General features: G+C 43.9%; 1 protein-coding gene across 1 annotated transcript; it reads left to right on the top strand.

The window, feature by feature from the left end:
- The first annotated feature begins 662 nt into the window (after positions 1-662).
- On the top strand, positions 663-26,723 carry trappc8 (trafficking protein particle complex subunit 8). Its single transcript, XM_070832087.1, has 29 exons — positions 663-944; positions 4,363-4,572; positions 7,018-7,107; positions 7,881-8,055; positions 8,359-8,512; positions 8,664-8,760; positions 9,313-9,575; positions 11,561-11,676; positions 11,800-11,950; positions 12,453-12,553; positions 12,930-13,035; positions 13,358-13,489; positions 14,448-14,672; positions 15,236-15,341; positions 17,184-17,378; positions 17,476-17,639; positions 17,742-17,816; positions 18,004-18,109; positions 18,431-18,588; positions 19,171-19,604; positions 20,276-20,432; positions 20,522-20,618; positions 21,268-21,336; positions 21,426-21,484; positions 22,534-22,737; positions 23,611-23,712; positions 24,245-24,384; positions 24,514-24,603; positions 24,859-26,723. Exons 1-29 carry the CDS (start codon positions 788-790, stop codon positions 25,091-25,093), a joined length of 4,368 nt encoding a protein of 1,455 aa, XP_070688188.1. The 5' UTR covers positions 663-787; the 3' UTR covers positions 25,094-26,723.

Here is a 26,723-nt window from a genome sequence, read left to right as displayed (position 1 = left end):
GTAAAGGTGGCATGAATTTAGGGATCCCTTTCTGACAGAGTCCTTCTAAATAATCAAAGACTAATAGGCAAAAGGAATGTCAAGGCTAAAGTGAATCCATATATCATACAGTGCTTTTACACAACTTTGTGTTTCTGATTTGACTCACGTGATAATCATCTCAGCACACTATTAATTATCAGTTCATGAAATTCCCTTCTTCTTTTTATGTTGCATTTTTAATTGCAAAACTGCAAAAAAACAAACAAACAGCAAACATATGCCAATGGTTAAGGGATTAATAAATGATCAGAAAAAGAAAGAAAAGGAGACAGGGCTCTGCAGTTTGGACAATTGTACGTCATAATATCCAAAGTATTAAATATTGACATATAACATCATAATCTTATATACATTGAAAGGCTTTGGGTTTTATAGAAGGCTGAAATGTTTATTTGTTACATTTCATTAACAATAGACAGGTTTTGTGTAATAAAGTTTCCTTTTATGGAAGCTAACTTTTGCTAAGCTAAGTGCTAGCTCATGTGCAACAGTCTTTTCAGTTTCCGGACTTTCTTGAGCCTCCGGTGGCTTTAATGGCGTCATGGGAGGAACAGGAAGTGAGTGTATCAGACAGGCGTCACCTGATCCTCTCAGCGCCACACAGGAAGTGGCTTTACGAATTCAACATGGCTGTTGTCTGCAAATAGAGGAGGAGTTGTCTAAAGCAATGAAACAGTCGGGCTTTCTCGGACTCTAGGACAGTTGACTCGGTTCGGTGTGTAGCTGCTCGTGGCGCCGGTCCGACATGGCCCAGTGTGTTCAGTCAGTGCAGGAGTTCGTCCAGGACTCGTTTGTTCCGATGGTGGCCGTCTTGTGTAGTGAAGAAGCGGAGAGAGTGACTCGCAAGAACAACCTGAGTTTCGCTGAGCTGCTGAGGCCTTTCTGCAGACTAACGTCCGAAGGTAAGCGCAGAACCCACCTAGAACCCTCCTAGAACCCGCTGTGACCCCCGGCCGTCGGTGTGTCAGCTGTCACAGCCGTAGCTTCTCCGAGACAGCTAGCGTCGTTAGCTCCGCACTAACAGCCGGTTAGCACACTGGATTGTGACTAAGCATCTGAACGTTGACAGGAGGGAAGATGAAGTCCAGACTTGAGGGCCGAATGACACCTGGTCTGGCCTTTGAAAGCTGCTCTCGACGATACCTTCATTACACCAGTTCTGTTGGTGCCGGATTATCGGACCGAACAAGAAAGAGCTGTAGTAAACAAGCTAGCGGGCTAACGGGCTGTAGTTGCAGTCCACACATAAATAAACTAGGCTAAACTAACCCGATAGCCGAGTAAGACAAGATGCAAGCCGTGCCACGACGTTTGACAGCATGTATCAGTGATGTGTCTGATATTTAGACTGTCAGGGCTTCAGTAAACCCCCTCCAGCCAGCCTGCTGGCTAAAGTGTTGTGTGAAATAATGACACCAGTAATATTAATATTGTAGACTACAACTACCGTAGTATTAAGAGAACAGTCTGATGCATGTAGCCTGACTGATAAGTCACCATCGACCGCACTGAAATGTTTTCTGTTGGCAGAATACTACGGTGGCCCCGACGGCTCGATTTAAGAAAACACACAAGCAAATTAAGAAAACAGTTTAATGAACTTGACGACACGCGCAGCATTTAGGAAGTGCTTCAGATGCAGTAAGGGAAGTGTGTCCAGAGGTCTGACACTACAGTACTACAGCTCTACAATACTACAGTACCACAGTACTACAGCACCACAGTACTACAGCTGTACAGCTCTACAGCTCTCCAGTACTACAGCTCTACAGTACTACAGCACTACAGCACTACAGTACTACAGCTCTACAACACTACAGCACTACAGCACTACAGCTCTACAACACTACAGCACTACAGCACTACAGTACTACAGCTCTACAACACTACAGTACTACAGCTCTACAGTACTACAGCTCTACAGTACTACAGCTCTACAGTACTACAGCTCTACAGTACTACAGCTCTACATGGTCAGTCAGGATGTGCTGCTTCCTAAATGAACAGTCAACAGCGCCCTGACAGTGAAGTATACTGAAGCAGTGTGTCTCCTCTGCATCAAATCAGCACTCAGTGTGATAGTTCTCAGTTTTGTTTTAAGGCTAAATATAATTCTTGAATATTTATGTGTAAATATTGTTTCTACACTGCACTATACATGTGTGTTTCACCTCTTAACGTCCTTGATCCTGAGTAGCTCCTGCTTCTTGTGACTCGCCATCACTGCCGAGTGTTTTCTACAGCCATACCTCTTAAGAGCCACAGTGTGGAGCTACAACTGTTGGCTTTTCAGTCTGCCATGGCGCAATGCATTCTGGGGTAGTGTAGTACATCCTGTACTCCCAGTGCATACTGATTAGCATTCCTGCTAAACTAGTATACGTCCAATGCTCCACACACTCACACACTGCCAGACTTGGTATGAAAAGGATGTTGCTCCTGCTCTGTTCTGCGCATGTGCTGAAAATGACTGCTTGCAGGATCTTGCAGAGTGAAAAGGAGGAATTCTATCAGATATTTGAAGGATTTCTGTGGTGTTATGTACTAGCAGAACAAGACTAAGTCAGACATGAAGACGAGTCCCTCTCCCTACAGCACTCAGGCAGCGTCCAACTGCAAAGACAGACTGTGCCAAAGTGATAACTAATACCACTGCCAGTATGCCGCCATGCTCAGCTGTAGAGAGAACAGGATTCATGCGTATGGTGAAAGTTCTCGATGGTGGTGTGGTGGCTAACACTGTTGTCTCACAGTAAGAACGTTGCAGATTTGAATCTGGCAACTTGCAGTTAGAACATGGGGCCAGTCTTCTCTCCAGGCTCTCTGCCTTCCTCCCACAGTCCAAAGACTAGGTTAGGTTAATTTGGTGACTAAACCCGTCTCTCGCCTAATGTTAGCTGGCACTGGCTGCAGCCCCCCCACGGCCCTTAAGGATGAGTGGTATGGGTCATGTATGGATGGATGAATGTGCCGGAGCTCTGCTACAGTCTGTCATCACGTGTGCACTCAGTCAGTCTGTTGTGTTGTGCCTGCCCTGGATGTGAGCACATGCTGCAGTTGAGGAACTTTGTCATGGCTCAAAGACATCCATAGAAAGGTTTGGTCTTGTTTTGAAGCACAGCGTCTGCAGATGAATTCCATACGCAGCATGTTATGATCCATGATCCACAAGTGGCACACTCTATGACACAAATGAATCCCTGTTTATTTTCACCACCATCTTGACTGAAATTATTTTTTCTTAACCAACTACAGTGAAACAATTATAGTTTGTATGAAGTATATATAGCTTAAGTTTACATTTATAAACAGGAGGACCAAAGTTGTCATAAAGAATATGAGAAAAATGTTAGATGAATATCTATTTTTTATTGTGATCAATATGGTAGTGTGGACGTTTCATTCTGCTATCATATACTGAGAGTGTTTGGTATCATTACATCCTTAATGTGCTCCCCCAACGCATGGCCTGTTGATGAGAGGACGGTGGGCAACGTGGGCCTTCAAGAAGTCATTTTTCATCTGTTTCATCAATGTGGAGAGATGGTTTGTTTTCTGGGCATCAGAGTGCCAGCCACTCAGCCACTTCACCTCAACTGTGTTTACTCCTCACCATTTCTTAGAAGAGCTTATCGATGAATAGATAAAGGTAACTCAGGCCTGCCGCTGTTATGTCATCCACAAACTTGATAATATAATCGGAGCGGTATTTGGCAGAGCAGGGTCTGGTGTCTCGCTGTGAATCCAGTCCCCGAAGGGAGGTGTTCAGGCCAGCTACCAGAGAATGGTTGTGCTGACTGCTCAACTGAAGCCAATAAATAGCATTCTTCACGTTTACCTTCACTGTCTCTGTCCAATAAAGGCAAAATAATAATCTTTGAATAAGGAAATTAGTAATGTCGACGCTTAAAAGCTCCTCAATAATACATTATAAGCCAATACATAGATGTAAGCTAACACATTTTGGACCGATATGCAAACTGGAGGATGGAGAGGGGATTTGATGTGTCCCATGAGTAGCTCATTGAAACACTTAATTGAGATTAGTGTGTGTGCTGCAGTTGACTTTAGGCACTGAGGTGATTGTGGTGGTTTTTAACGCCTGGGCCACATTTCCTGTCTCTACCTGTAGGCGAGCTTACTACTGGCTTTTCCTTGAAATCTCAGTTGAACTTCAGTCACGTGATAGCAGGTGGTTTGATTATCATTAAATGATTATCAAATTATTGTCAATGCACTTTCTGTCATTCCCCTAATCATCAAATCAGTACACTGGGTTTACCTGACTGAGCAAAGTGTTGTTCTTGTCTTCTTCTCTAGGTCACATCCGGGACCCCAACAACCAGGTGCAGGTTGTAAAAAACCTGCGAATCTGTGTCAACAATGTGGTGACTAATCCAAGCACAGCATCAGCTGCCCTCAGCCCCGCCCAGCGCCGCCTGCTCAATGAAGTGGTGTTATCCTGCCAGCCACAAGAGGGCTCTATGACCAACGTGATCACGGCTGGGGCCTACAACCTAAACTTCAGTGGTAAGGACTAGAGCTGAAATTATACAGAGTTTTTATGGATCGTGCCAGTTTCGATAATATATTTGCCAAAACACAAACATTTCTGATAAGGATCCCTTGTGTTTGGTTATCAAAGAACTCTTACTTATTTGTTAACAAGTAAAAAGTGCCTTCCAACAATTACGCTTACACTGACTGCTTTATGGACTAGAAGGAGACAGAACTCCAGAAGGAGATGATGCAGTCACGGTGGAAGTCCTGCATTGAAATTGTCGATAAAATGAACTTATCTTTGAATGTCTTATCCTGATATGGGTTATGTCATGTCCTGATAAGGATACACATAATGATACAGCACAGTTTCCTGAGCCCTCTAACGTTGTAACATCATGATTTAAAAGCCACTGCAGGTAGGTATATACAGAATCAAGTCAAGACCATCTACATACAAATGCACACATTCCACTCACTATCACTACACTTATGAACACAGCTGACGTATGTGTCAGCCATCTCCCTTCATGATTCATACAATTCTTCCGGCTGCTAAATCATTACCTTCTAATGAGGACTACTCAAAACCAATCAACTGAAACTCAGGCGTATCTCATCACTGCTACTGAAATGATAAGAAACCTTTATTTTGACAGAGTGGTGGGATTGGCAGAGCTGTGTAGGTCCTTCATTTTCGTTCAAACGCTTGAGAGCTGTCGAGCAGACGGACAAGCAGATAGATCATGCAGCAAGCGAGAGAAACAAACAAATGGCTTGTTCAAAGATGAGCGGACACACAAACACGCCTCTATTCTCCTCATAACAAACACCCCACTTCCACTTACAGTTACAGCTGCACCAGCTGTTCCAGCACTCTTGGTAATGATGTGCATGTCTACTTTGCTGTTCTAACTGAAAGGTCTAACGAGTCTTGGAGCAGGCACAAATATCGATCTACAACCATTAATGGCTAGCTGTGAGATGGAAATGGAGTTAAGCAGGTGCACCCAGTTCCAAAATGATTGAGAATCTTGAAACAGAACTAGCCATTGTACATTTAACAAAAAGAACGCATGCATACTTCTGTCTTAGTGCGGACACAAATCTACAATGAGCATAATGCAACACGCCCCTCGGGCAGATGTTCCTGTTTTGCTCTTTCCCCTATTCATTACCTAACCGTACAGTGTTCTATACTACACATTCCCAGATAATGCCACTGTTGAGTACATATCTAAAGGTCTAATGTAGTCTCTGATACTGCATATCCATATAGTAAGGGTGTCTGTACTGTACTGTACACAGAGGTCATGTTTTGTAGCCAAGTCCCAGCAGGATCAGAGTACATTTACAGAGCTTTGAATTATGGAGTCAAAAATAACTTCTATTGCTTAATTCTGTAATCTGTAATCAGCGTCTTCTTCCTCCTGCCGGTGCCAATATTCCATATTGGTTTTAGTAAAAATCGCCAAGATGTATGGATATCAAAAAGTTGTACTTGCAATAATAAAAAGTCAGCATTATTTAGTTTTGTGTACGGTGGTTACCCTCTGACCTTTAAAGTTGTGTCGTGCTAGAAGGTAATATCACTGCAGGACCTCATTATACATGATGTAGTGGAACACAGCGTTCATCTGAGTGACCACTGAGATCCCAGTGTGGTGGAGGAAGTGGGGGAAAACGGAAAAGCGATGATGAAACAGCTTTTTTGCAATGGATATTAATGATTTATGATTCTGTTACTGCAAATGTGGTGGAATAGTAAGAAAAAGTATGGAAATGTATCAAGATGCAATAAGTCAATCAATCCAAACCTCTGGTTTGATTCTTAAAATAGAGAGATCTGCAGAAATTGCACTTTGCTTTTTTTAAAAGTTTTTTTGATGCTTTGGCAACATTGCTGTTAAAACTTCCATGCTCAGAAAGTTAATTGAACTGAATAATTGAATGTGAATTCAGAGAGAGATGGGGAAGGACATGAAACTGAAACTGCCGGAAGCAAACTGAAGACGTGGTTTATGGTTGGCACCTTAACTCTCATGCATCCAGGGCACCCCCATCATTGTGATTTAATTGATGAGGTTGTAGCCAAGATCTACTTATTGGTCTTTAAGCACTGTAATTTGGCACAACCCCCCCACAGATCTGACTCCTCCACACTGAGGTGAATGGGCTGGAAAAAACATTTAAACTTTAAAATTTCCATTTGGAAGGTTTCTTTTCTCCACTTACAAATGTATACAGATAAAATAATGTAATGACAAACCCCCCCTGGAACTTTAAGCAGCCTAGGCTGCATTACTGTGAGGAAACAGAGTGTTGTTCACATGTGTTTTAACATCAAAATCATGACAATAAATTAAAAGCCATGTTTTTTATAATCATCTGGTGAAGAAGAAAAAACCTTTAGCATGAGACAATGGCTGTTGTTTGCTGTAGGTCATCTGTCTCATTTTGTCTTTGTGTTTTTAGCAACCACACCCTGGTTTGAAACCTACAGGGAGAACTTCCTGCAGTCGATGCCTGCCTCTGACCATGAGTTCCTCAATCACTACCTCGCCTGTATCCTTCCAACAGCATACAAATCTGTTACTGGTCATGAGTCGTCGTGCTCAGGTCGGGTCTTTCTTTAAAATTCCACTGAGGTTAAGCAGTATTCAGTAGTGTGACATCATTCATCTCACAAGCTCTGTTAAAATACAACATTGTGTGCTGTTCATGAACTCCAGGAGAACCTTTACTGCTCTTTTCATATGACGTTTTAGCCACTGTAAGAGGAAGAGATCTTACTGAGGTGTGAGGGAGTCAAGCTGGACCCTCAGGGGTCCAGAGGAGAAGTGAGAGAGGGAGTCAAGCTGGACCCTCAGGGGTCCAGAGGAGAGGTGAGAGAGGGAGTCAAGCTGGACCCTCAGGGGTCCAGAGGAGAAGTGAGAGAGGGAGTCAAGCTGGACCCTCAGGGGTCCAGAGGAGAAGTGAGAGAGGGAGTCAAGCTGGACCCTCAGGGGTCCAGAGGAGAAGTGAGAGAGGGAGTCAAGCTGGACCCTCAGTTGGAGTGCTGAGTCCTATGACCTAGCCTCGACAGTCACCTGGCCTAAACCCAAGTGAGATGTTTTGGGATGAGTTGGACCACAGAGTGAAGGAAAAGCAGCAAAGAAGTGCTCAGCACCTCTGCTAACTCCTTCAAGACTGTTGGAAAACCATCCAGGTGATGACCTCATGAAGCTGACTGAGAGGATGCCAAGAGTGTGCAAAGCTGTCATGGTTCAGTGTGTCTGCTCTCCTTTGATGGATCCATATGGTTTATAGTTGTGTCCTTGACGTCCGAGTCGTGCCAGGCCTGCTGGTGGTGTCCTCCACTGAGGCAGTCCCTGTGGAGCAGTTCCTCAAGCTTTCCCAGGAACAGCACAGGATTCAGCACAGTGGAGAATACACTAACCCTAAGTGGTTTATCCCCAACACGCTCAAGTACTACGTCTTACTGCATGACATGAGTGAGGGGGATGAACAGAGGTACTGAAACAAGCTTCATTATGTACATGTATATATTTTAGTAGATGTAGTAGTAGTAGTGTTAAAGATACCTTTACAGCATGCCACGTTGTGTGAGCTTTATTTTCTTGGCATGAGTGAATGGGTGACAATAATGAAATAGTCCATGTTGTATCATGTTCTCTCTCATTGGGATTTTTGTCTTTTGGGGATGCACCTTGATTTAAAAGGCATCAGTGCATGCTTTAGAGTAAAACAAGCAGTCAGATGTTTAACAAACTGCTGGAGGTGAATCATGTTTGATCCGTGTTCCTTCCTCTCCAGGGCAGATACGATTTATGAGGATATGAAACAGAGATATGGTTCTCAGGGCTGCTACCTGTTGAAAATGAACTCTCATACCTTCTCAGCTGAAGATGATGAACAGATTCCAGACCCCTGGAGTCAATACCTGCACAGGAATAATCTGCATAATCAGGTAAGCACTCTAGCTTCTTCAGCACGCAGTGACTGACTACAGTTGTGGCAGAGTTGCAAGAGAGCACATCACATGCATCAGCCATGGAATTAGTCTGTTATGTCTTCCATCAAAGATGTGCCTTGTGTTAAAATGGTTACCCTCAATACAGGATATGCTTGATGATGTAGCTTCAACTGTGAGCAGTGCTGCTGTTGAGAACATTATCAGTGCAGCTGAAGTGGACTGCCACCATGCAACAGTGAAAGGTAAGCTGCTTAATATAATAACTTTAGTGTCCTCTTGTTTAGATTGTCATCTTTGAGATGTTTCTACACCTTGATTGGCAGATTCTTTGTACATGATTTGGAAAGACAAACACCTGTTTGTATAAGGTCCGTTGTCAGTTGAGGCACTGATCAGGGGAAGGCTGCAAAAACAATTCTGCTTCACTGAAGGTTCCCAAGAACACAACATAATTCTTAAATGGAAAAAGTTTGGAACATCCAGAGCTCTTCCTAGAGCTGCCTTCCTGGGCCAAACTGAAAAATCAGGGGATGGGTTTTGGTAAGAGAGGTGGCAAGAACCTGACCTAGGAGAAGCCTCCAGAAGAAATGATGTCCATCACTTCTCTGGCCTCTCAACACCTAAACTTCATGCCCCTAGTTACTATGTGATCATAGGGCGCCAGGAAACCGTCAACATTAAGTGAATAAGTGATGTCAAATCCTCTGATTCATCTGCAAAGGGCTTTTGGCTGACTTTGGTAAAGTGGTTGCTGTGTTGTCAGTGAGCTTAGTTTTGACACTGTTTCTTACCAGATGGAGTGTCCAACAGTCTGGAAAGCCATCCTCTGCATCTGGACACAGCGAGCAGCTCAGGGAGCCTGCACACCTTAAGTGCTGTCCACACTGACCTGAAGAAAGTTGCAAGAGTTCCAGAGAGCCTGGCAGGGGGAGCAGGGAGCCATGGGGCATGTCTCACCCTGAATGATCATGACCACATCAGACAGTTCATCCAAGAGTTCACCTTCAGAGGTCTGCTGCCACACATAGAGAAGAACATCAGACAACTCAATGACCAGGTACAACTCCAACTCTTGAACATTGACAGACAAAGGGGAGTTCTTCCTCCACTGTGTCCTAATCTAATATCTGATGCTGCTCATGTGGGGATTCTTGAATCCTTAATGTTGAATTCCTGAATCGTTGGGTCTCTCTCTAATTAAAGAGTTTGGTCTAGACCTGCTCTTTATGGAAAGAGTCTTGATATAACGCTGTTGTGAATTGTTGCTATATAAATAAAGATTGATTGATTGACTGACATAACTGGTTTAGATTGTGCTAAATTAACAGTGTGACTGACTCACCAAAACTTCAAAAATGTATTCAACTCCAGCTACAGCTAACGTGTAATACTATAACTATCTTACTGGATCTGATATTCAGAGTTGAAGGATTAATTCAACTGTGTCGTCATTTGGAGGATGTAGTTTGTGGTGCTGTTGAACAGTGTTGCATTCTACAGAGAGGTGTTCTTGTTATTTAACCTACCCTCATCAATTATAAATGAGTCTGTCTCGCATAGCCAGACCTATCTCCATGCTTCTGGTCTGGCGAAAGCTCTGGCTGAAGCCATTCTCATTATGGTTTAGGCTTGTTTGTGGCAGTGATGACACCTTTTGCAAATTACTGTTGGCGGGGGGGGCATTTGTTTTGTTTGTTAGAACGTGGGGAGGTGAACCCTGCCATTAAAATCGCTAAATCTCCGTAAAAGAAAATGCCACATAAAATAAAAGACATACAGAATATTGACTATGTGATATGACGTTTACAGATTTACAGAACAAACGTAATGAAAGCTGCAAGCAGCGTTGAATCGGCCCTTGCCCCCACATGCATTGGTTTGTGCAGTCAGTAGGGCTGCGTGCCCCTGGAAGTCGCACTAGAAGTGAGATGAATGTCCCCTTCTGTGTCCACAATCTGGTGCTAGAGAAAACAGACTTACATATACACGTGAATATGCAAAAGAAGGTAAGACATAACTACAAAAGGTGGGAGAACCAAATGGAGACTACCTCCAAAATGGCTCTGTGCCCCTTTGTTCCTTGCTAGTTAGCAGCTCGGTGCTAACTTGCTGGTGAGCTCCTGTTGCTCTGAAGACCAGCTGGCAGACTTCAGGTCATACCTGCTGGTGCTGAGAAACTTGGTTCAGGCAGGACTTTGTGTCGTTTCCCTGAAACAGGTGGTCTGCTCTGGTACAGGCCACACTGAGGCTGCAGCTGGAGGCCAGGAATGGGACCTTCAGGGGTCCAGCAGAGCTAAAGCAAGAAAAAGTGATAAAGGGCAGTGGGGGAAGCTTATATTGACCTGACCTTTAATTTTCCAGGGGGCGCCCTTGAGCTGATTTACCACAACCACACCCAAGACCCATATCAAATATTACATTTGGCCACTGATGATGCACATGCAAATTTTCGAGTTTTCGAGCACTCCTTGTACTTCTAAAATACTAAAACAAATTAGTGGGTTAACGTGCCACAGGTTTGACGTGCCATGCCCAAGCCCAATTGCGATATACAGCACTGCATAAGTCTCAGGCAGATGTGAAGAAATGCTGTAAAATAAGAATGCTTTCAAAAATATAAAATTGAAATGTTTATTTTTTAGCAATTTACAAAATGCAAAGTGAGCAAACAGAAGAAAAATCTAAATCTAATCAATATTAGGTGGGACCTCCCTTTGCCTTCAAAACAGCATCAAAAAAACCTGAAAAATATTTGCAGTTGGACTCAATTATTCAACCCCAATTGCAAATTAAGGGTCTTGGCAAAATGTATAAACTTTCAGCTGTATTTAATGATCAACTCAAAGTCTGAATATCCAACATTAGACTGTCATCACTTAGGTGTTTAGAACAAACTACAAACCTGCTGGCCAGTGGATTTGAACCCGGAACTTTCTTGAGAACACTACTAGCTGTTTCACAGGCAGCTACTGGACAACTGTTTATCTTGACAATCAACATCCTCCCAGTACTCAAACACATGATCTGCCTCCCTTTCCACAGCTAGTCTCCAGGAAAGGTCTAAGTCGGTCTCTGTTCACTGCGACCAAGAAGTGGTTTGGTGGAGGCAAAGTTCCAGAGAAGAGCATCAGTGAACCAAAGAGCACATGTGGCCTTTTGTAAGTTGCCCAGCATCACACTTCATCTGACACTTCATGAGGCTCCTTTGTATTTACATATTAGCACGGTGGTACACCATAAACACCGGCTGCTGGTTTAATCTTTCACATTTGTCATGTCAGATATCCCCCAGAAGCCCCTGAGCTGCAGATCAGGAAGATGGCCGACCTGTGCTTCCTGGTTCAGCACTATGAGCTGGCCTACAGCTGTTACCACACTGCAAAGAAAGACTTCCTGTCAGATCAGGCCATGCTGTATGCTGCAGGGGCACTGGTGAGAACATGCACACTCACAGCACCTTTCTATCTGTCCTCACGAGGTTCATGTGCTAATAGCATTCATTTCCTGACTCAAATCTTAACGCTGCATTAAGGAAGCCTGCTTTCAAGCCTTCGTTTTCAATTTGAGGTGTTTGCTAATGTCACAGGGGATACACTCTGTACTTCAGCCAATGTTTTAACCTTAGGTGAGACTGTAAGTGTGGCTGAACAGTAGCCAAGGCTGTGGCCGTAGTGTAACAGCAGTACAATAGGAAAGAGTGATAAAGTCAGTGAACTGACCCAGTCACTTCAGTTTTATAGTAATACTGCTCATCAGCTCAACTTTTCAGTTGTAAGAGGTCTGTGCTCTTTCTTCTTTCAAAAGGCAAATACTCTTATTTTAACTCCTGCATCACGGCGTTTATTGTCCTCAACCCTTCTTTTCTCTCCCCTTCCTTTCTGGATTACTGCATCTGTCCTCATGGTCAATTCATTCATCTCGCCATGCTCTGCAGGAAATGGCTGCAGTGTCAGCCTTTCTGCAGGCTGGAGCTCCCAGACCATACCCAGCACACTACATGGACACAGCGATACAGACGTACAGAGATGTCTGCAAGTATGACCTGATTAGAACATTTTTTTCTGCCTGCTATTCCAGTTTAAAGTCAGTGTTTGTGTAACAGGATATTGTGCTATTCCAGTGTCATATTCTTTTCATAGATGTTTTTCCAGTGTTCGCCCTGAGAATACTAAAATAATCGAAGGTTGTTGGAAAAAAAGACACAAACGTTTGATTATTGGAAAATATTACATAAGGCATGAGTTGACTCAAAACTCATTATTATACTTACTGTAACTGCCTGTGATAAGAATTCAGAATATCCCATAAAGTTTTGCTTGTCCTTTCAGACGTCCCTTTTGTGTCTGTGGCAGCTGTCAGTGTTTGCAGCTTTGACGTCAGCATGTTAACATTCTTCCCTCTGCCTCTACAGGAACATGGTGCTGGCTGAGCGCTGTGCTTTACTCAGTGCGGAGATACTCAAGAGTCAGGGCAAATACTCAGATGCTGCAACTCTCCTCATCAAGATGACCAGCGAGGTGAGGAAACATCACACCATGTTCAGCCCTGTTGTATGTCCCGTCTTACCCAGGTGCACTGCACACTTAACTCCACTATCATTAAACCTGTCTGTGCACCATGCTTTAATAATTCTCACACAACTGGGTAAAAGTGATACATTGTGTTTACTTGTGTAATAGATTTACTGAATACTGTGGGAACTGCTGTTCTCACCAGTTTACAGTTGTGAATCTAGTAACCTGCTGTGGGGTTTTCTATCGATGGATGAATGAATTCACAGAAGTAGAATTATCAAGTCAAACTTCAACCAATTCTTTTTTATTTGACCTTTTTGTTCAGGACTCTGACCTGCGCAGTGCTCTGCTGTTGGAACAGGCCGCCCATTGTTTTATTAATATGCGTAGTCCTATGGTGCGCAAGTTTGCCTTCCATATGATCCTGGCCGGTCATCGTTTCAGCAAAGCAGGACAGGTGAGCCTTTCAACCCTTCCTGGTCTGCGTGGCCTAACCTAACACTGGTGCCCAGAAGCTCTAAACAGGGTTATATGTGGGAGTGTGATGATGTCCCTGCCGACGGTACAGCTCTCATAGCCATACTGGTTCAATCTTTAACCTGTAGCATTGCAAACAGTTACTGTCCCAGATTCTTTTTGTTCAGCAGTATATTTTGTTACAGTTTACAGTACTTAACCCTTTATAGGGCACTCATTGAAATACATAGAAATTCAAAATGTCAACCCTATATCACTACTGGTGGTCATTACAAGACTTTTTTAGTGAGTAAATCATTATCTTTCTTTGGTTTTGCCTGACATAGCCTCCATGCTATCCAGGATTCAAAAGGAGGAGGCACCCAGACACATTTTGCTTTGATGCTCTTTCTGATATTATTGATCATATCATGGGAAAAACCAAGAACTATGTTACTTGAGAGCTTTTATGTCATATGATATGTTATTTTGAGTGATATTGTACTGTGTATGTTTGCTGATAAAAGTAACTCTATATCACAGAATCAGAGATGCCCCTGATGAGAAGTATGGGCCTCTAGACTGAGTCTGCCTGGAGAGAAGGGTGTCAGTTGTACATATGTAACACAAAAAGTGAAAAGGAAAAAAAATGGATTTACTTTGAGTCAACTAGGAAAATGCGTAGCAACATATCTGATCATCACATGCACATATGTGCCATAAGTGGCACTTATAAATCACAAAACAGAAGAAAAAACTATTTTGGACTGTGACAGAGCATCTAGAGTGTGCCTCCTACCACTTTCCAAATCACTATGGCCGGCCCTCCTCACACTGATTGATTTACTGGTGGTGTTAGAGAAGAACCACAGATGAAAGTGTCTGGTCCTTGATGGTTGCCTTATGTAACAACCTCCTCTTCCTCTTGTCTTGTACCCTCTGGATTGTGTCCAATGCAGAGGAGGCACGCACTGCGCTGTTACTGCCAAGCCATGCAGGTGTACAAGGAGAGGGGCTGGTCTCTGGCAGAGGACCATATCAACTTCACGATTGGCCGTCAGTCCTTCACACTTCACCAACCAGAGAATGCTGTAACGGCCTTCAGACAGATCCTGACCAATGACAGCAGGCAAACGGCCACACAACAAGGCGCCTTCCTCAGAGAGTACCTCTATGTTTACAAGGTAACTGTAGTCGCTATGCTGAATTAGCCAACTGTACAGGATGGAGACCCCTTTGTCTAAATGAGCAACTACATATCTGAGTAAATAACAATGACTTGGAGCTCCCCAAGGCTCTGGTCTCAAACCTCTTCTGCTCAACATCCCCACACGTCCACCAGCTCAGAAGAAGAACCATAGCAAAATGTCTTGCCATTGTAATTCTGCATACCAGACACAGCTGTACATCATGATATCACCAAGTGACTGTGGCCACGTGTGAGCACTGAACCAGAACTAGACAAAGATAAAAGTTTCAATCTAAGTGTAGCAAAAAGCAGAGTTTTTCGACAGTGTGCAGCAGAAATGATACATAACCAAGGATCATTGTTAGCACAACTGTTTCGAAGACTTGGATTTGACTCGTTTCATAACTGAATTCATTGAATAATATAAGAAAAAAATCAACAACCATATCAAATATCAAGAATATATATGTCATTATAGCATTCTATATAGATAGATAGTGATATTTAAGTAATGAAAGCAGACAAATAACCAAGGTGATTGCATGTGTGTGTTTTCAGAGTGTGATCGGGGGAAATGAAGTCAGCCTCCCTCAGCTGCCTCTGCCCTCCATCAACAGCTCAGCCACAAGGGTCTACTTTGGACATGAGCGCCGCCTTGCAGAAGGTAATACAATGATCAATCCCCCCCCCATTTAAAAAAACTAAAATGTAATCAAAAAATCTATCCACATGACCTTCGTTAAACAAAATATCTCTGGGTCCTTCCCATGTCTCTTATTTGGTATTTCCTTGCTCCTCATCTCTCGCTTGAGCAGGAAGATATTCTGCTCCACCATCTTGAAGGAGGAGCATCTTTGAGGAGCAAGGGCTAAGGCAGTGGTTCCCAAACTGGGGGGCGCGGGGCAACTGTGAATGTGTAACTGACAGAGCAACTGAGGACGAGTTGTTCAAATTCATTGATACTTACTTGAAAGAGGCTGATCTGAACTGGATGATGAACTAAATCTGCAGATGCAGGGTGTCATCAGGTTTTACAGTTTGGCTGCACAAAGGCTTTTAGCAGAGAAACAAAAGATAAATAAATAAATGGATAAAGAGGACAAAAACTATAGGGTTCCAGCAGCAGACATCATGGCATGGATCCCTAATGAACACAGATGCAAATAATGAATAGATGATATAACAATCTTTTCACCATGTGAAATGTTGATTACATACACATAATTTCTACAATTCGCACACACCAGTGTGTGAATGGAGGAAACCAATCATTCAGTTGGGGATTACTGTCTTGTGGAAGGACACTACGACACGAGTGGAGTGGAGATCGAACCCACAGCCGCTCAGTGAAGGAAAATGTTGTCTGAGCAGCTTCAACTGATCGTGTATGTGATTCCAATGCAATTACACAGTATAGCAGCAATTCTTTAGCAGCATGGTGTGGTGGTTAGCACACGATTGGAATCCAGGTTTGAACCTGTGTGGAGTTCTCCCCGTGCTTGCGGGTACTCCGGCATCCTCCAAAGACATGCAGGTTAGGTAAACTGGTGACTCTGAAATTACCCATAGGTGTGAGTGCGAGTGGTTGGCCCTGTGATTGGATCCAACGACCCTGACGGATAAGCATTAGCAACATTCAACATCATCGCCTGCTTTCAGATCTACATACACAAGCTAGCAGAAAAATGAATTTATTTCAGAGGCCAACTTTTGTGCATCCCGGTCCCGATTGGAATCGTGATGCGGTTACAGAACGTTACATAAACATGAGCTAGAATGAACTGCAGCCTTGGCTAACGCTACGGTTAGACCATTAGCAGCATTCTACATAGCCGCTCATCACCTGCTTTCATGGTCTTCCATCCATTACACAGCACACTAACACACTAACAGAAACCTGCTACACGTTTAGATGTTACAGGAAGATAAAGTAGGCAGCTTTTCCAATACTGATTAGTGTTTTATTTTGTTTGTCGTCAGCCTCTCTTTTAGACTCTCTGTTTGGTAAGTCCATCCTCCTTTGTTCGAGTTGCCTTGTAGTGTAGATCAGTTGTTACCAATCCTGGAACTGCAACTGTGTCGGCAGGACTCTGCCACTGAAATGATTTCAAACAGGCCTCTATTTGAATCCTGCAGTACACCACGCAATACTAGTGAACCATATATGTTAACAGCAGTATTAATCAATGAATCAATGAGCTGCCTTTAGATAAAGGTTTACTCTAATTTGGCGTTCCAAGGTGTGAATGTGTAGTGGTATTGATTATGTTGATTAACCAGTGATAGATTTTTTGCTTCTTATTATCTAATGGTTAGTAATGTGGCTCAGAGATGGAGCAGGATGGAGCTGGATCCTCCAGTCCGCATGTCGAGGTGTCCTTGAATGATGTGTGAATGGATGAACGTGGATGTAGTGTGAAAGTGGTCGAAATGACTACTTGTATTGTGCCTCTCTAGAGACCAATTACCATTTCATCTGTGTGTGTGTGTGTGTGTGTGTGTGCAGGGGAAAAGCAGGCAGCCACTCATGTGTCCTTGGACCAGGAGTATGACCAGGATTTGGCAGCCATGTGGTGCCATCTAGAGGAACAGCTCGTGGCTGCTGCCAACCGGGGGATTGTCCCAGCAAACTTCCAGCCCACCCAGTGCTGCCTGAACAGCCAGACAGACAACTTGCGCCACCCACTGGCTGTAGTGGAGGGTAAGAGATCTTCAGTGCTCAAACACAGTGGGACAGTTTGAATGGACCCTGGCCACAATATAAAGAACAATAATTATTACTCATGCTCCGTTTACAGAACCCATCATAGTGGAGGTTGCGTTCAGGAACCCTCTGAAGGTTTCTCTGGCTCTCTCCAACCTCTCACTCCTCTGGAGATTCACTGCCGGTGGTGTGTCTCCATCAATGGACAAGACAACTGAAGAGGTGGCCATCACCAATGAGGAGACCCTGGCTCTAGGGGTGGGCAACATTTCATCTTGTGATCTGTGTTCCGTTTGATGGATAGATGCAATGAAAAACCAAAACAAAGATGGTCCATTCAATATCTATTTACTCTTGCAGATGACACAGCAGGACGACATCGTTACCTCTGAGGTCATTCTTGAATTTCACATCAGTCCAGAGGAGACCAAAATGGTAAGGTGCTGACATGACTGTCTAGAGGTGAACTGACATGTATTTGACTGTTGGTGGCGTAGAAGTGCACTATCCAGATGATATGGCTTGATGAGATGTGATCCACCTGCAGACCAGAGACAGTAATGCAAGTGAGCTAGAATTAAGAGTGCAGATCATGAGTTTGTTTTGTTGCTCTTGATACAAGGCTCGGCTCAGACTGCTGCCGCACAGAACAGGCCAGCTGAACATTGTTGGTGTGGTGTACAACCTGGCTGCTGATGTCTCTGCAGAGATGGCTCCCACCGCTGAAGGTAATGCACAGAGTTTTGTCAGCTGATATTTACTTTAACTTGGATCCTTGGACGTTGCTGTCGGATGCTTTAGTATCAGTTTGTACTCTGATGTCAGTAGTCGTGTCACCGACTTGCAGTTGTGCTTGCTGAATGAAAGTACTGTGTTAGGAGTACAGACACATTGCTGACTCTGACCGACTGACTTGTACTGCATTTGCATTTTTGATCTGTGTAAGGTCATTTTTAGAGAAAACATTTATCAAAGAAAAGAAAACTCCCAATGTCAGATATTCTTACTGCCACTCTTAACACACTGTGTGGATATTTCCATGTCTACAGGCCAGCAAACATTAGATTTGATGGTTGTTCGTGGCAGACAGGATCTCAAGATCCAGGGACCTCGACTCAACCAGACCAAAGAGGACAAGATGTTGGTTCGACATGGTCCTGATCTCCGTCTGAATCCCATCATAACACCACCCATGCCCCTAATGGAGGTACTGTTAGGACACTCTAACAGAATGTGGCCAATCTAAAGACTAAGGATGTCCTGATTAGTATTTTATTGCCCCTGAACACAGTCTGTCATTTAATGTTGAGTATGTGTTAGAATTAAATGGGATTTCCCTACATAATACCTGCCTTGCTTACAAGAAGGGATGCTGTTTCACTCTATGTCTGAGTATGTCTGACTGCTGATTAGCCTTGCACTGACAACATTTAGCACACATTCCACCCGTCCTCAAATTGTGTCTCTACCCTGAGGCTCTCTACTTTGTGAGTGAGTTTAATGTCCGTCAGAAACGTAGCAAGCCACAGCCCAGGCTGAGAAGCACAAGGCCAGACAAGAGGAAATGTAGTCAAAGTAATGTGTTATAAATCCCATGACAAAATACAAAGTGTTAGACGAATAATACAGACATGAGAAGAATCACTTTCAAAATTCAAAATCATGTTTTAGTCATTTACAGTCTTCTGGACAACTCAAAACTATCAAACATGCAAAAAAAAAGGGTCACAGTTGTGCTAAACCTGACTGTTTATCACCGTGTGTGTGTGTGTGTGTGTGTGTATTTCAGGTTTTCTTCCTGCAGTTTCCGACTGCTCTGCTGTGCGGTGAGATCAGAAAGGCCTACGTTGAGTTCTGTAACGTCAGCAGCGTTGCTTTGCGCGGCGTCCGAGTTGCTTCCACACACCCCGACTTCTTCACTTTTGGCAGTCAGGCTACGACACCCCTCACGCCCCTCAGCCCCACCTCGGCTGAAAACTGCTCAGCTTATAAAACCATGGCCACGGCACTCCAACCAGGTTCAGTGGCGTCTGAGATGTTGGTCTCAGCCGAGGATTTCAGCCAGCCGGCCGGTGTGGTGGAGATCCCAATAGAAGGCAGCATGCTGCAACCAGGCGAGTCCACCCAGCTGCCCCTCTGGCTCCGAGGACCAGACCAGGAGGGAGTCCATGAAATCAATTTCCTGTTCTACTACGAAAGCACGGAGAAAGGAAACAAAATCAGGTAAAGAAGACTGCATGCATAGTAGGGCTTATTTATCCAAATGTCTCATTTTAACATTAGTATTAGGAACCTGTATAAGACTAGAACAGAGCTGATCAGTAGAGAGCTTTTCTAGGAACTTCATCTGGGTTTCAACTTGTGCACAACATATTTCACACAGTGCGTGTCACCAGTATTCATTTGGTCGACAGACATTTGTGAAATGCTTAGTGGCTTACTTTGACTTGACTGGAGTGTGTGTTCATGTGTGCATACCTTTGCCCTGTCATAATCCAGAATTTGGTCCGGATGTATAGTTGTGAGAGTTTTTGAGAGCTACGGTCACTTCCCTCTGTTCGGGGGTAACCGAGCCGGGATGCTTGTAGCAGAAAGGGGTCATCATCTCTTTAAAGTAGAATCCAAAATGTTCTGATAAAAGTAATGAACTCTTAATCATTAAGGAGAGACACGCTTAGTGTCCACTACTTAGAAATAAGCCTTACACCCTGTGTCGCTCTGTGACCCCCTCCACATTGTTAGTGTTCCCTTTCATTTCTTCTTTGTGTGTGGTCACTCTTGCTCTTCTCACAGACTTCCATTAGAAATGGTTAGAGATGTAATGGCTGTTAGCTGAGGTGTGTGTTCACAGCGTCTCCATCACCTTACTCTTTCTCCCTTCTCTTCGTGCGAAGTCATCGGGTGTTACGTCACACAGTGTTTATCTGTGCAAGTCGGTCTCTGAGTGTGCAGGTGTCGGCCTGCCGCAGCAGCGTTCCTCCTCTTCACAGTGTGGATGACAAAGGCAGCGGCGGAACGCTGGTCTTTGTTGACGTGGAGAACATTAACACGGTGAGATGCACGGCGTGCCACACACCTCCTGTATGAAGCTCTCACATGTCAAGGTGAACAGCCTATAACTGCCTCCTCTTGGCTCCCAGAGTGAAGCTGGTGTGCGTGAATTCCACATTGTCCAGGTGTCCAGCAGCAGTCAACACTGGCGCCTTCACAAGTGTATCAACCCAGCCAAGGATAAAGGTTTGTCTGGCACCTGGGCTTTATTTCTTCCACTTCCATTTATCTCTCATACATCTGTATCAGTTACTTCTCACATAGGGGCTGGATTTGTGTTCTGTGTAGATCAGCACAGGGACCCACTTTTAAAGATACTGTGATACACTGATACTACAAGGTGCTTTTAATAATGCACACAAATGGTTCATTAATATTCTGGAGCTTTGAAAAATGAATAATAATAATGAAATGTTACATAATACTGTAGTAATTATGTAATGGCAAAATGAATATCCTGCTTGATGGTCAAAGATCCACAGTTGAACACAGAGTGAACTGACTAACTCTAACTAAATGCATTAGGGGTTAATCTGTGGTCAATTTAAGCATGAATCAAACATGGAGAACTAAATAGAAATGAAATAACTAATCCTAACCAGGAAACAAATATATATAATGAAGTAAACTAAACCTTTTGACTTCTGCCTCCGGAGGGGTTGGCCATTCTAGTGTTACTGCTACATATGACAAACCTGTTTAAAGAGTTTGTTCTTGACCTGCTCTATATGAGAAATGTCTTGTGATAATGTTTGTTATGCTATATAAATAAAGACATTGATTGATTGATTGATTGATTGATCACAGTCACAGCATCTCTCCCTGTCCCCTCTAGACTGTAAACTCACCAGCAGAGAAAGAGCCAAGTTGTGTTTCAGGGCCACACGGTGCAAGCCCTACCAAGGTACTTCATACAGGTCACATCATCAAACCACAGTCAGTATTGTAGATTTAGGGCTTTCAGTCTGACTGTGTCGTGTCTGTTGTGTGTAGATACCTTGGACGCTGTGGGGAAGTACACCTTTGCAGACCTGAATCTGGGAAATGAGCGGGTAAACTGAAAGCAAAATGTTGTTGTTGGTTTCATTTATCTGATGCGTGTTCTCTTTTTGATGCTTTGTAACAGTTTTAGAAAAGAACAGCAGTCGTTTGTCATCTGATGGTGTTGAGCTCAGAGATCAAGCACAGATTCCAGTTTGTCTTTGTGGTGACGCTCCAGATGAGTTGTTGCACACAACCATCTGAGGCAGGAGGGTATCTGTCCATCCCAGTGTGACACATCCACATCAAATCAACAAACCATATAAAGTAGTTTACAATCTCGCTAAAGCCAACACTTCTTTTCCATGGAGAAAATCCTTCAGTGCTGTTCGGTGCTTTTCTCTCAATGATCAAATCTTTTCTAGATCAGATAAGAATAAGATCAACTTTATTGATCCCGAAGGAAATTGCATTGCAAGAGTACACAGTTGACGCAACTTAAAATACAAACGTTAAATACAAATCCAAAATGTAAAGTGTACATTTTCTAAAGAGAAATAGTGCCTGGGATTAAATAAGTACAGAGATATAACTGATACTTCAGCAGCATGTGTACTAACCCCTAAGGGAGCCGCCATTGTTGTTTTGGAACTAACTAAGTAGCTGCTGCTGTCACACCTAAGCCCCGACTGGAACTTAAAGATGATTGGTGTGAACCTCCGTGGTCCATGCCACGATGGACTTGCATGTGATGGTAAATCTGCCTCACAAGGTTCGGTGTTTGTTGCAGCCAGAATGGGCCTTTTTCACAGAGGCTTTGTCGCAGTAGGAAAAGCACATGTGTAGATGATTAAATGAATAATGGCTGAATTCCATTTAGCTGCTTTAGTTTCAGGGTTCTGGCCGTCACAGCTTACTGGGACAGAGCCATCCTTAATGTTCTCAACAACACCTGTGTTCTTCCCACTGGGACAAGCCGTGCTGTGAAAAAGGCCGACTAGAAGCTAGAACCTTTTCTCCATTTGATCTGTGTTCTTCTTCTTGGGTATTTTCTGCTCTCCCTCTCTCTGTCTACCCACTTCTGCCTTTCCCACCACTTCTTGCTATTGTCTTCGTGCAGATCGTCAGTTCCTCCACACCCTGCGGAGACTTCTTCTTCCGTAGCTGTCGGACTTCAGAATCTCAACGAGTGGACGTGGCGTCATCCAGGACGTCAAGCAGCAAGAATCAGGGCCACGCCCCCACTGAGGACAGAGCCTCTGACATCATCAACATTGTCAAGAAGTGTAATGAGTTGGACCTCAACATAATCGTCATCTGGAAGGTACACATAACAGAGCGACATGATAACTCCCTTTGTGACGTAGGCAGTGAGGCCAAACCCAAAACCAGTCACAAAGGAATATGATTTCTAATTCAACAAAACAGAAAGCACAACAAAGCACAGGACTCCCTGATATGTATTTAGGGTTCAAAGTTCAAGTTTGAGCTGCATTATTATTCTCTTCCACAGTTGCTCAGATTTCTGTGAGCTGGAATGAACATGACACTTGGCTAAGTAACTTGAAAGGATGTTGCAGTTACTTCCCAATAAACATGACACCACAAATCCATCCATCCCTGAATCCCAGCTGACTCTGGGTGAAAGGCAGGGTGCCCCCTGGACTGGTCACTAGTCCATCACAGACATGTAGACACAGGCAACCCCTCACACTCTCACTCATACCTATGGACAGTGTTTGGACTGGAGAAAGACCCCAGAAAGTGTGTGTGAGAGGTTTCACTCCTTTAAACAGAACTAAGCTCTCAGGAGTGAGCAGGAGCTAAGTGTAGCTGTCTGAGCTGCTTCCTTCTGTTGAGCTAAAAGGGTTGGAATCAGCACGTCGCTGCATCGGGCAAATGTATTTATTTTATTAAAACATCATTTTTATTCTGACTTAGAATAAAAATGTTGTCATTCAAAATGACACGACAAGCTACAGTTTTAACTCTTACCAGCTTGAAGGAGATGATTTTCCTCATCCCCTTTTTTTGAATTGGCACTTGAGGATCCTAACAGTCACATGAGGAGCTGTGGCTGACCATCACCAATCAACTTGATTTCAATATTAACTTTAACTTTAATGAGACTCTAAATGGATTGTTAGTGCTTCTGTCTCCAGTTTGTGATGTGATGTGTGTGTGTGTGTCTGCACAGGCGTACATGGTCGAGGATAACAAACAGCTGATCCTAGAGGGCCAGCTCCATGTGGCCCTGCAGACTATCGACAAAGAGGCCAGCTCTCTGACTCCCAGAGAGGTACAGTATGCACACCACAACATGGTCCGAGGTTTCACATAACGTGTCTGTTCCCTAAAAGGCAAGTTGAAAACATTGACGTAACCTTTCTACAAGCTGATATCAAGCGTAGATGCTACACCACTGGCTGTAGGACTAGGGTCTTGAGAAGTAGTTCCTAGACCAGTTGTTGATGCTTCCCACACCATGAAAGCAGAAGGTCTTGAGGACCCACAGCTGGTCTGACGTGGTCAACACGTTGCCTTGACTTTGTCACCACTGTGTCAGTGTGTCGGCAGTCCTCACGTGGAACTCACGGTGATAGTTTCCCGCTGGTACTTACATTTGAAATGACACGACCAGACATATTGTATCCTCGCCAAAATTAAAACTGCTAAGACAGTGTTCGTACCAGGCACTGAAATCTAGAAAACTAATGCAGCTTGACACCCAAAGTGTGACGCCTCATGTGTCAGTAGGGTTTGATTCTGAAAATGAGGCCATGAAGAGGAGGTGTAGCGTTGTGCACTGTGACTCTGTGTTTCTGTCGCAGGAGGCTCAGGAGATGGTGCTGCTCAAGTTTAAATCAGAGCTGCCTCCTCCAGTTGTCCTCCCATCTGCAGAGCTGTCCCAACTCATCAAAACCAATCTGCACTACCCTGAGACCTACACACACCCCTTTGTGCAGGACAGGTGGGACACACACACACACACACACACACACACACACACACACACACACACACACACTCTTGCCATCCTCACAGTGGGCACACATCAGAGGAACTGCTTAGTGAAGCTGCTCTCTGTCTGTCTCTCTAGTCTCTGTCTGGTGCCGGTGACTCTGACTCTGTCAAACTGTTCCTTGGCTCAAGTGGATGTCATCATAGAGTTGCGGCACAAAAGTACAGGGTAAGATTTTGTTTTTAGATTTTATGAACACCTTGGCAGCTGCGTTGCTCAACATTATCCTTTACAACGTGACTTATGCACTCAGACTTTGGCAAAACCAGATGTTGATAGCAGTGAAATTAAGGAGTCCTGTTAGAAAGACTTTTGAACAGGACTAGTATTAAAATATCCCGTTAAATATATCTTTAACCTTCAGTCGTCTTTGTAAAAGTGAAATGATTTTCTTTACTTTCCTTCCACTTGTGCCTTTTTCAGCCCGGAGTCTCTGGAGGTCCACAGCTCGTTCACCTGGGTGGGTCAAACCCAGTACAAGCTGCAGCTGAAGCCTCAGGAGGTGCTGTGCCTGACTCTGCGAGCCTGTTTCCTCCAGGCAGGAGTCTACAACCTTAACACGCCGCGAGTGTTTGCCAAGCCGGCCGAGCAGGGCGCCATGTGTGATACGAGTCAGCAGACAGCTAGTCCTGCTCTCATAATCATCAACAACGCCTGAGTGGAGCATCATTCCCTACAGACAGGAGGACCAGGACTCTGCTGGACTCCACTAGCTTCTCCTCTACACACCCTTGTTCTCTGGGCTAATACTGGACAGCAAGAAGCAAAGATGATTTTTTTTTTTTTTTTGTTTTATTATTTTTTATCAGTAAAACAGGAAAAAATATTTGAAACAAACGGCTACAGTTTCTAGAGATTGGCAAGTTGATGTCTCAGATGAAGTGGTCAGGCAGTTTGTGGACCTCAGAACTATTTAGTTTCATCAGCCAAGCATCAAAGAGTTTCACTTGCATGGTAGGTTTTCTGTGCGGGCCCCTCTCATCAACATACAGGTGTACCTTCCTACCATCCAGCCCCCTGTACCTCCACTGTCTCCACCCGCCCTTAGTCCCACCTGTCACCAGCATCTCAAACACCCACTTGTGTTTGGAACCTAACAGTAATCCCATCATCTGGCTTCTAGCAGACGTACTGGTGTCGGACCAGAATGTTGACTCTGATCTGAAGCCTTAAAGCAAAGTCAGAGACAAACTTCTGCACTTGTTTTGAACAGGGTGTGTGTGTGTGTGTGTGTGTGTGTGTGTGTGTCAATGTTAAGCTTCATCACAACACTGGGGTATTGGTTTCTGTGCCTCTGGTCCACTGCAGCTGGACTAGCCTTCAGTTCCAGACTCTGTTACAGCAGACGGTCCACAATCTGCAAAATGTGGAACTCTAGAGGAATCAGACGTGTAAAATCCCTGAATGGATTCAGCAGTTCTTAACTAGTGTAACAAACACAAGGCGTTTACTTCCTGAATATTGTGCAGCCTTCATTCTTCAGGCTGATGAATGAAGCTCATCTTACTGCCCGTTCTGTGTGACTTTCAACCTGTCAGTGCAACACACTACCCATACTGCCTCATGTGCATGCGGTTGATTTTCTAGAGTCCAGCCAGTCCAGTCAGCATAACCTCCACCCCCCCTCCCCCTCCCCCTCCCCCACTCTAACCTGTGTTTAACCACCCCATATTGTGATCAAACTCTTGTATGAATTGACTTGACTTGACAGGTTTTCTTAAAATTATGTATTATATTTATATAACAAATTGGATGTAAATAGAAAATAAAAATGTAACTAATGACACTTTATGTACTGTGAGAGGCTGTCTGATATCTGGGCAGGGACACTGTCAGAAGATGCATTCATGAAGTATATAAAACGATGTGTGTTGGAAGTATTAAGCCCACAACGACGCAGGTGTGAATACTGGCTGATGACACTGCTAACCCAAGCAGGGCTACGGCTCCACCAAGTTCATGCCCTTTCTATTTTCAGTGAATTGGAGGGGCTCTAGTTACTTCCATTACAGAATGAAACACTGATGGCTATTTTTCCGACTGATGGCAGTATTTTCAGCGTCAGCGTCATTACATATCCTGTAAATACTTTTAGGCCGATGAAATAAATCCATAAATGAGGGATTCCTCAGAATCTGTGTCAGGACGTATAAATAAAGTGCATTTAGGTTAGACTCTCATCGTGGGAAATAAAATTTGCAGAACATATGTCACTGTAACTATAATTTATTTAATTATGCAACTTGTCACACGACAGTTGAAAACCATGAGCTGAATTAAGGTAAATG

Source organism: Pempheris klunzingeri, chromosome 6 (assembly GCF_042242105.1).
Source record: "Pempheris klunzingeri isolate RE-2024b chromosome 6, fPemKlu1.hap1, whole genome shotgun sequence".
Taxonomy (NCBI): Eukaryota; Metazoa; Chordata; class Actinopteri; order Acropomatiformes; family Pempheridae; genus Pempheris; species Pempheris klunzingeri.
Note: the sequence above shows the minus strand (reverse complement) of the source record. Positions and strands in the feature narration are given on the sequence as shown.